This window comes from Salarias fasciatus, chromosome 11, assembly GCF_902148845.1.
Source record: "Salarias fasciatus chromosome 11, fSalaFa1.1, whole genome shotgun sequence".
Classification (NCBI taxonomy): domain Eukaryota; kingdom Metazoa; phylum Chordata; class Actinopteri; order Blenniiformes; family Blenniidae; genus Salarias; species Salarias fasciatus.
In genome coordinates this window covers 30389877-30398793 of record NC_043755.1, presented here as the reverse complement: position 1 = coordinate 30398793, position 8917 = coordinate 30389877, and the positions used below count along the sequence as shown (strand labels likewise).

Genomic DNA, 8917 nt, shown 5'->3' with positions numbered 1-8917 from the left:
ACATTGCTGATGCATTGGAGGTTCAGTTTTCCCAAGGTCCTTTTTCAACTTAGTGGATGCTACAAATAAGTTTTTTTTAAATATATTTTAACACTGAACGCATTTAAAAAATACATGGTTAGCCGTTTCTGGTGATATTTAATTTTGTTATAAAATATACAGAAACACTTTTTAAGCTTTATATCAATGATTTTACCCCAGACTTGTGTTGTACTAGTAGACTCTAGAATGCCTAAAATCACAAAAAATATTGACTTGGAATCATTCATTTTATAGTTTATGCAAATAAATAACTCACTAATCTATTTTATTCTACACGGCCGATATTTAGCCTTAGTGTTGTGTGTGACCTTTATCAGTCGGAAAATCATTTCCCGATTATTCTGATATCACTTGAATGCATCATAGGCCACGTCTCTTCTCCGTCTCCGTCTGCTGCCGTTGTGTCCGACAGACATTTTATTTATTCAGGCTTTTTTTTTGTACAACAAGGAGTCATTTGTAAGCATTGGAAACTTTTATTTTACTACTAAACAAGTTGTTGGTGGCTGTCGTGGCCGACCACTTGAGCGAATGGGGTAACAGACGAAAAAGGAGGGCAAGAGGACGACTGAATCTGGTGAGTTAGCAGTTTTTTTTTTCTGTGGTAGCTTTTGATTCAAAGTTAGCATGAGCTCCAGAGACTGTTAGAGCAATGAAAAAATGTTTTCATCAGCTAAACTGACGTGGCAATGTTAAGACACATTTGGCACATTTGGCTAGCGGTGTAAAACTTTCTGACGGACATTTTCTCATCAAAGGCACGCAGTGAACGTGTTCGCGCCGCTGCCGCCCTGCCAGAGGATTTGTGCCTGTTGCACTACACCTGAGTAAAGAGGCCGACAGGACGACTGAATCTGGTGAGTGAGCGACCACGTTTTCCTCTGTTGGCTTTTGAGTCACTGTTAATGTCACTGTTCGCTCTAACGTTAGCTCCAATGACTGTTAGGCCGGTGAGGGTGAAAGACGTGGTCATTAGTTAAACTGACGTGGTAAGTTAATGTTAGGACACATTTAGCTGGCAGTGTAACTTAAAGCATTTTAACTGTCATTATTCTCTGAGACACACAGCTTTTATAACTGAGTAGCAAAAACAACATTTTAAGTATTAATACTGATATTTTCATGTGTTAGAGCCGCCACCCCCCACCTCCCCCACTTCAGCACGTGTGCTCAAAATCCACATTTTGAATCTTCTTCTAAACCTAAGCTCTGGTGTTGTGGCTGGCTGAAAAGGTTGCACAGAAAGTTCCTGTTTCTTAGCATGAGAAATGTTTGCTCTTGCTACACTTATTGCATATTTCTTGTGTAGTTTTCACTCAAGTTATCTGCCATTAATTCTTGGTACATCACATGTCAAATGTTAACTGTATTCATGTGACCAGGCTGTGATACTGCAGTGTGCATATGACCCTCTTTACTTTCACAAAATAACATTAGTCTTGTTTTTTTCTTTTTCCTTTGAGCTTCTCACCAAACTTGATGGACCTCTTCAGGAAGAAGAGCGGCTTCAGTGGGCAGCTTCTAACTGACCTTTTACGTCAGACAAGGGTAGGCTTGTCTTTACATGTCATTACTTTTCACTACTTCATTTCTCGAACTTTTTATGTTTTTCACATTTTTCTTATTTTTTATCTCTTCTTTTCTGTCCTCCTATCCACTCCTCTCTGTCCAGGAAGTTTGTAATAAAGTAATTGTTGATTTTCTGGTATTTCGTTAATCATATACAGTGTGAGTGTACTTAGTTATGTCCACTACCTTCCAGACCAGTGAGCCCACAGACATCAGGTGTCTTTGTCTTCGGGGACTGCCAGTCATCTTGGGGTATGACCCATCTGCGTTCTTCAAAACCTGTTCGGTGAGTAACTGAATTTGTTTTGAATATCTGCATCATTGATTTACAACTCGACCATCTGATATGAATTTACTACAACAAATGAAATTACTGCTACCTACTCTAAATTCCAAACAAACTAACAATGTGCAAAAGTTTGAACTTTCACCTTTTGTCTTTATTTCTGTGAAATTGGCATCAGCTAATGTGAGATGAGGAAAAAGCTCTCCATCTCTGATTAGCTACAAAACCATTTCAGTAGACGTTTTCAAACGACTCTTGTATTGCACAGATCAAATTATGGTGATGTAAAATTGTTGTTGTCCTTTCCTAATTTCTGTGGTTAATCCGCATTATTGACATTACAATGTCCTCTCTTTGTCTGTTTCTTTTTCTGTTAGGCTGCAACTGACAAGGACAGTGAAACTCCAGTGGGAATCCTCTGCATTGACGAGCAGCCTCAACTCAACCCATCCAGAGTGAGCGTCATCTTGGAAGGACTTGTGGCGATGGAGGAGCTGGCCAACCTGCCACAGGCTTTCTGTGTCCTTTTGGGACGGATTTATGCATTGCACTTGGATTACCCCAAGTGCTTGAAAAACACCCTCCTCTTCATTCAGCAGGTCATGCTAAACCTGGGCACAGGTGAGCTGACACCCAAAATTCAATCTTTGAAGAATTAACTGTGTTTAAAACAGGGGTCTGAATACTTTTCCACTGTTCTGGATTTGAGTGCTTGGTTATTTGTAATGTTGCTCTTTAAAAATACAATTACTGTAGGCACTGTTTAATATGCAAGTTTTTTATGCATAACCACTGATTTTGCTATTTGCTTTCATGCTGATTGATGTGATTCATATTATTAGTACAGCTCTTGTTCAATTCCTATTGTTACCTGAGTTTAACAGCATTGTCATTGACTTTGAAGATTATTATTGTCATCATGAGAAAAGCAGTATTTGATTTTTTGATTGCAAACCAGTTTATAACGTGACAGATGTTTAATTAAACATGTTGACAAGAACGTATTCTGTGGTTTTGCTTTTTATTGTCTTAGTTTAATCGGTATAATTTATTATTATTAAACAGATTTTATTTGTAATGGCGTGATTGGGCACATGATTTTTTTAAGGTTATTCAACTTGGAGGTTACTGTATTCAGCTTAAAATTATAAGTGGAATAAACATGTAAAGCAATTGATATTACTAATGATTTTAAGTTTAATCAACTTGGAGGTTAGTGCACCTAACCTTAAATTAACAGTGGAATAAACAGGCAAAGCAATTAATATTACTAATGATTTTAAGTTCAACAAACTTGGTATCAAGTTTATTGAACTCAAATAACAGTGCTGTCCACTATTTTTTTTAAGTTAAATCCACTTAAGTTTTCATCGAACATTACTTAATTTTTTTAGGGCAACCAGTTTCCTAAAATTTTTTAAGTAAACTCAACTTATCCGGGTTTACAGTGTACTGATTGCCATGTTTCATTTGCCAGGTCTTGCTTTTTAGTGTGTGTGTGTGTGTGTGTGTTTTTTTTTTTTGGTTCTTTTTTTTGGTCGGTGGGGGGGGGGGGGGGGGGGGGGGGGCGGGGGCGGGGGGGGGGGGGTTGGATTGGAACTGTGATTGAGTTGAATATAGCTCTACGAAATATATCGCTGATTAATCTTTGAAGTGATTCAGTAGAGCGCTTCCTCCGCCCATGTAGAAATGTCTTATTTGTGTATTGGATATTTAAAGTGAGTGTGTTGTTTGTGTAGTTGGCTGTTGAGGGCTTGTAGTATTTGTGAGTGATTTGGTACACTAAAAACCAAAATGGGAAAAACCCAAACTCTATTGAATTTATCAACCACTTATTATACTCTTTAAATTGACTTTTGTATTTTAAATGCTCCTTTTTTTTCATAATATGATCATTTTTATGTTTTCTTTTGCCTTTGTGAAGCCCTTTAAATTGCTTTGTGTATGAATGGTTCTATACAAATAAACTTGAATTCCAATTTAGTCCAATCCAATTTGGGACTAAGTTCAGATGACGTCATAGTGGATGACTTTAACATTCATAGATGTTCGCAATGACAGCTTCAACCTTCATATTTAGTTGATTATTAGACACAAGGAGAAGAAAACCCAGTCAGCATTTTAACTACACCCTTGATCTTGTTCTCACAACTGAGTTACAGTCTGACAGCAGGCACTGGTTTTTTCCTGTGACATACTAGTGCTCATCTATTAAGTCATACCTGCGTTCACACAGTCAGCTGGGATCAGATCTGAGACTCTGAGCAGGATAAGAAGGTGTAGAAGGCGTGCCCTGCTTTGACTGTCAGAAATTACTTCGTCACCTGTATATGTGTGACATCACAGGACACAACACACACTGCATGGTGGCTGATGTCTCTGGTTGATCCTCGGCCTCTCCGGAGTTGATAATCCTGCTGTAATCTGTTAATCTGGGGCTCTGTGCTGGCTTGGCTCAGCTTGGCTCGGCCCGGCTCTCAGTCTTCTCTCACCTGCAGGATGAAGGATTCCGGGGGATTCTTGGTCCTGCCGTGGTCCAACAGTGGTGCCGCCGCAGAGCCGGGAGAGGAGAACCGGACCGGACTGCTGCTGAGATGTGGAGCAGTCCTGGGACTCAGCCTGATCTGTAAGTGTGTGTGTGTGTCACTGTGAGTGTGTGTTTCTGTGGGTTTGTTTGTTGCTGCATATGGGTGAGTGTTACTGTGTGTGTTCTGATGTGTGTGTTACTGTGTGTGTACATTACTGTGCGTGTTGCTGTTTGTGTGAGCGTTGAATTAAGCATCCTGAATAAACTTTGTGTATATTCTGAAGATTCATATTGCCTGTTCGAATCTTCATGTAAAGTTTTTGTTCTCTCAGAACTTTTCTTTTGTTCCTTTTTGTTGTCTTTCGTCTTTCATCCAGTATACCCTTTTTGTCCTACTTCACCTCAACTGAACCTCTCTTTTTATATTCTGATGACCGGCCAGCTTGGTTCTACCAGAGAACAGCTGATTGCTCTCAGGCCGGCTTATTTCCACCAAAGCACAGCTGATCGCTCTCAGCCTGGCTTGTTTCCACCAGTGATGTGTAAACAATCTACACACCATAGAATTCTACTGCTGCACTGGGACCTCCACTCTCCAGAAGACCAAGGATTTGGTGGTGGACCTGGTCCTGTGGAGACACCTGACTGTGTCTCCCATATTCATCCAGAGGGTCAATGTGGAGATTGTGGAGAAGTATCTGTTGGTATATACTGATAATAAACTGGACTGGATGAGGAGCAGTGAAGCCCTCTACAAGAATGGCTGAAGCTGTCTCTACTTTTCGAGGTGGCTGAGGTCCTTCAACATCAGCCACACTATGATGAAGGTCTTCTGTCACTTGGTGGTGGCAAGCTCTATCCTCTATGCTTTTGCTTGATGTGGCAGGAGGCTGAGAGTGGTTGACATCAATAGGCTCAACAAAAGGAAAGGCCATTTTGTCATGGTGACGTTGGACAAAAACTCTTTACAGAGAGGGGCAACATGTCCAAGCTGAGGTCCATCCTAAACAATGTCTCTCACTCTCAATGATGTCTCCATAGGAGAAGCGAGACAGAAGCATGGGACAACAGAACCATGGAATTATTAAACCACAAAGCAATGGAAGCCAAGAACCATGGAAGTTTAAAGCTGTTAAGAGACAGAACCACATAACCACCAGAACCATATAGCCATGGAAAAACTAAACAGTGGAACCACAGAACCATGGACTCATAGAACCACTAAACAGTGGAAACATAGAACCATGACAACACAAAACCAGCCACACCTCATCCGCTCACTGTGAGTGTGTTTGTCTGTATCTGTGTGTGTGGTTGTGTGTAGGTTTTGCAGTGATGAGGAGGTGGATAGCTGGAGGAGTATGCCGTTGTTCAGTTCGCCTGGATGGAAAAACCGTTTTGATCACTGGAGCAAACACAGGCATCGGCAAAGAGACGAGCAGAGATCTAGCACGCCGAGGTCAGAGTGCTGTTATCACCAGATCAACCACACCAGCTGCACTCATCACTCTAAGAAACACTAAAGGTTTTGGGGCACAAAGAAATTTAAGACCTAGTTCTGGAGATGTTCTGATGTCAGACCTCCTTTATAAAAGACAGTAGAGACACGGCATCCACGGTGTTGGTAAAGAAATAATCCCTCTATAGAACATCAAGTTTGTGTCCTTTCCCTTTCACACTGTCTTTACAGTCTGTCTCACTCTGAATCACCATGGTAACCAGAGCAGCTGATTAGCCGGCTGGACATCTCTGTCTGATTATCTCTGTTCCCTCATTGACTGACAGTATTTGGTAATGAAAGAGCAGTGTTTCTTTAATGTCTTCATCCTTATGATTGATTCACATGTGACCTCTGACCTCTGGATTCAGCTCTGTCACATGAAGTCACAGGTATGTTTGTTTTGCTGGCCAGGAGCACGGGTTGTGATGGCCTGCAGAGATCTGACCCGAGCGGAGCGGGCAGCTGAGGAGATCCGGCGGTCCACAGGAAACGGAAACGTGGTGATCAGACACCTGGACCTGTCCTCGCTGTATTCCGTCAGGCAGTTCGCCAAAGACTTCCTGGACAGTGAGGACAGACTAGACATCTTGATCAACAATGCAGGTCAGTTCACCCGTCTGTCCGTCTGTCCATCTGTCCGTCTGTCTGTCTGTCTGTCTGTCTGTCTGTCTGTCTGTCTGTCTGTCTGTCCTCTCACCGGGTCTACCCTCTCCTCTGTCTGTCTCCAGGAGTGATGATGTGTCCAAAGTGGTTGACAGAAGATGGCTTTGAGACTCAGCTGGCCGTCAATCACCTGGGTCACTTTCTATTGACGAATCTTCTGCTGCCAAAGCTGAAGAGCTCCGCCCCCAGCCGCATTGTCAACGTGTCGTCCATTGCACACCGAGGAGGTCCTACAGCTGACCCCTGACCCAGGTCTTCTGAGATTTTCCGAGATGTTTGTCAGTGATTTGTCTCCTCTGATTTTTCAGGTCGTATCGACTTCGAGGATTTGTTCTTCAGCAGAAGGCCCTACAGCGCTCTGGAGAGCTACAGACAGAGCAAGCTGGCCAACGTGCTGTTCTCCAGTGAAATCGCCCGGCGACTCAAAGGTCCTCATAAACACCCAAGAATACTCAGAAGTCCCAACAAATGCTCACACACAAACATTCGGTCAGAGTAAAAAATGGTCACTGTAATGTGACCCCGCTCCTCGCTGTAACTCTGTTCTCCCTCCTGCTTTAGGTTCTGGCGTGACGTCCTTCTCGCTGCATCCCGGAGTGATCCGCACTGAGCTGGGCCGACACGTGGAGGGCTGGTTCCCCATGCTGGGGGCGATCCTGAGGCTGCCATCGCTGCTGCTCATGAAGACACCGTGGCAGGGTTGCCAGACCACCCTCTACTGCGCGGTGACACCAGGACTGGAAGACCGAAGTGGGCAATACTTCAGGTACTGGGCAGGCAATACCACAGGCAGAGAGCGGGGCTGGTGGTGGCTCTGGTGGGAGGCAGGGTAAGGACAGAATATATTTCAGGGTTGGTGTGGGACCAGAGCAGGTGATACTATATATGGACGGGTAAGGCCGGGGGAGTTGCCATTATCAAATGAAAGAAAAATAAGTGTGTGTCTGTGTTTGCAGTGACTGTGCAGAGCAGCAGGTGGCACCAGAGGGGCGGGACGAGGCAACGGCCAGGAGACTCTGGGAGGAGAGCGCGAAATTGGTGGGATTGAAGGAAACATGCTGAGCTGCAGCGCCCCTTCAGGACAGAAATGACTGATGTAGTAATTCCAATGTTTTCTCTGTTTGATCCAACGACACCTACTAGAAATAGACAGTGAAGTTATGGTGAGTGTAGCTTTACTGTTCAGGCTAAAATCAGCATGTTTTTTTTAATCGAAATTCAGAAGAAGATGTTTTGTTGTTGTTGATGATGATGATGTTTACTTATTTCTGTGGCTTATTTGCACCTATGGCTGATAAGCCTGAAACAATAAAACATCTTGAAACACTCACAGGCAGCCAATCAGCTGCTGGCAATGGTTGCTTGGTGATTCCAATGGAAGACGAGACAGACAGATACGCAAACCTGGGGTCTATTGTACAAAAGTAGGATTCAGACATCTTGGATGCCTGGTGCAATTCAAAATAAGAGGGCTCAGGCTTACTTGGTTGCACAGGATGAGAACACATGGACTCATCAAGTCAAGTGAAACCAATCCAGGATCAGCGCACGTGATTCTGTAGAGACCTCTGCCATCGATCACAGAATCACAGAGTCACCATGACAGCCAGAGTGGCGTCGTTCTCTCCACTGGAGGAGGAAGTTCTCATGGAAGTAGATGAGAAGCCCGGACCTCTCCAGCCTCCTGTGATGATGATGCTCCCACCCACCCCGTTGCTCCTCTGCACCATTCATCCCACACTCCCACACCCATCGCACGTGTGCACCCCTGTGGTCAGGGGTAGAACAGAGTGTTGTTAACATGTCTGTACTCAGTCAGCAAGAGACACATATTTAACATATGAAGTAACAAAGGAACAGACTCCCCCCCGCCTTTCATCTACAGTTGGTGTGAGGGCCGCAGGGGACCGTCTACTGAGGAAGTCCTACATCACATGCATCACACATACAAAGGCGGCTACACCAAAAATTTCCATCACACAGGAAATCCCTTTATGAAAGCAATGGTAGCATTTCATTGTAGGTCATGACGCTGCCCCTGAGTTTATCTTCAGGACATTTTACTTAATCCATATGATGGCCTGGATTCTATTTACCCTGCACAAACACAAATTGACATTGTAGTCCCATGGACGAAGCCCGACCATACTATTGGGTTAGAATTAGAGTTAGGGTTAGGGTACTGGAACCAGAGTGTCCAAGAGAGATCTCCCATTGTTTTCAGCGTTCGGGATCTGATGAGAAAATAAACATCTGACAACCCTTTTCGGTCATGTCACCCAGGCATGTTGCCTCGCTTGCTGTGCTGGTTTTCAGTTTGACATTTTGA

The 8917-nt window shown here is 43.5% G+C and overlaps 1 protein-coding gene across 2 annotated transcripts; it reads left to right on the top strand.

The window, feature by feature from the left end:
- The first annotated feature begins 461 nt into the window (after window positions 1-461).
- On the top strand, window positions 462-7851 carry LOC115396370 (retinol dehydrogenase 12). 2 transcript variants are annotated; one of them, XM_030102227.1, is made up of 12 exons: window positions 462-619; window positions 801-899; window positions 1506-1590; window positions 1805-1897; window positions 2275-2518; window positions 4396-4523; window positions 5749-5883; window positions 6337-6528; window positions 6654-6815; window positions 6897-7016; window positions 7150-7354; window positions 7545-7851. In XM_030102227.1, the coding sequence occupies exons 6-12, from the start codon at window positions 4397-4399 to the stop codon at window positions 7648-7650; spliced, it is 1047 nt and encodes a 348-aa protein (XP_029958087.1). In that variant the 5' UTR covers window positions 462-619; window positions 801-899; window positions 1506-1590; window positions 1805-1897; window positions 2275-2518; window position 4396; the 3' UTR covers window positions 7651-7851. The 2 variants fall into 2 exon arrangements, with proteins under 2 accessions (XP_029958087.1, XP_029958088.1); XM_030102228.1 differs by lacking the exon at window positions 801-899 and having other exon boundaries at window positions 604-619.
- The last annotated feature ends 1066 nt before the right edge of the window (window positions 7852-8917 follow it).

Excerpts from the sequence above, each read along its gene's own strand:
- LOC115396370 (XM_030102227.1), top strand. The coding sequence starts at position 4,397 with ATGAAGGATTCCGGGGGATTCTTGGTCCTGCCGTGGTCCAACAGTGGT. Across the intron at positions 6,529-6,653 it reads CATCTTGATCAACAATGCAG|GAGTGATGATGTGTCCAAAG; the intron begins GTCAGTTCACCC and ends GTCTGTCTCCAG. Across the intron at positions 7,017-7,149 it reads AATCGCCCGGCGACTCAAAG|GTTCTGGCGTGACGTCCTTC; the intron begins GTCCTCATAAAC and ends CTCCTGCTTTAG.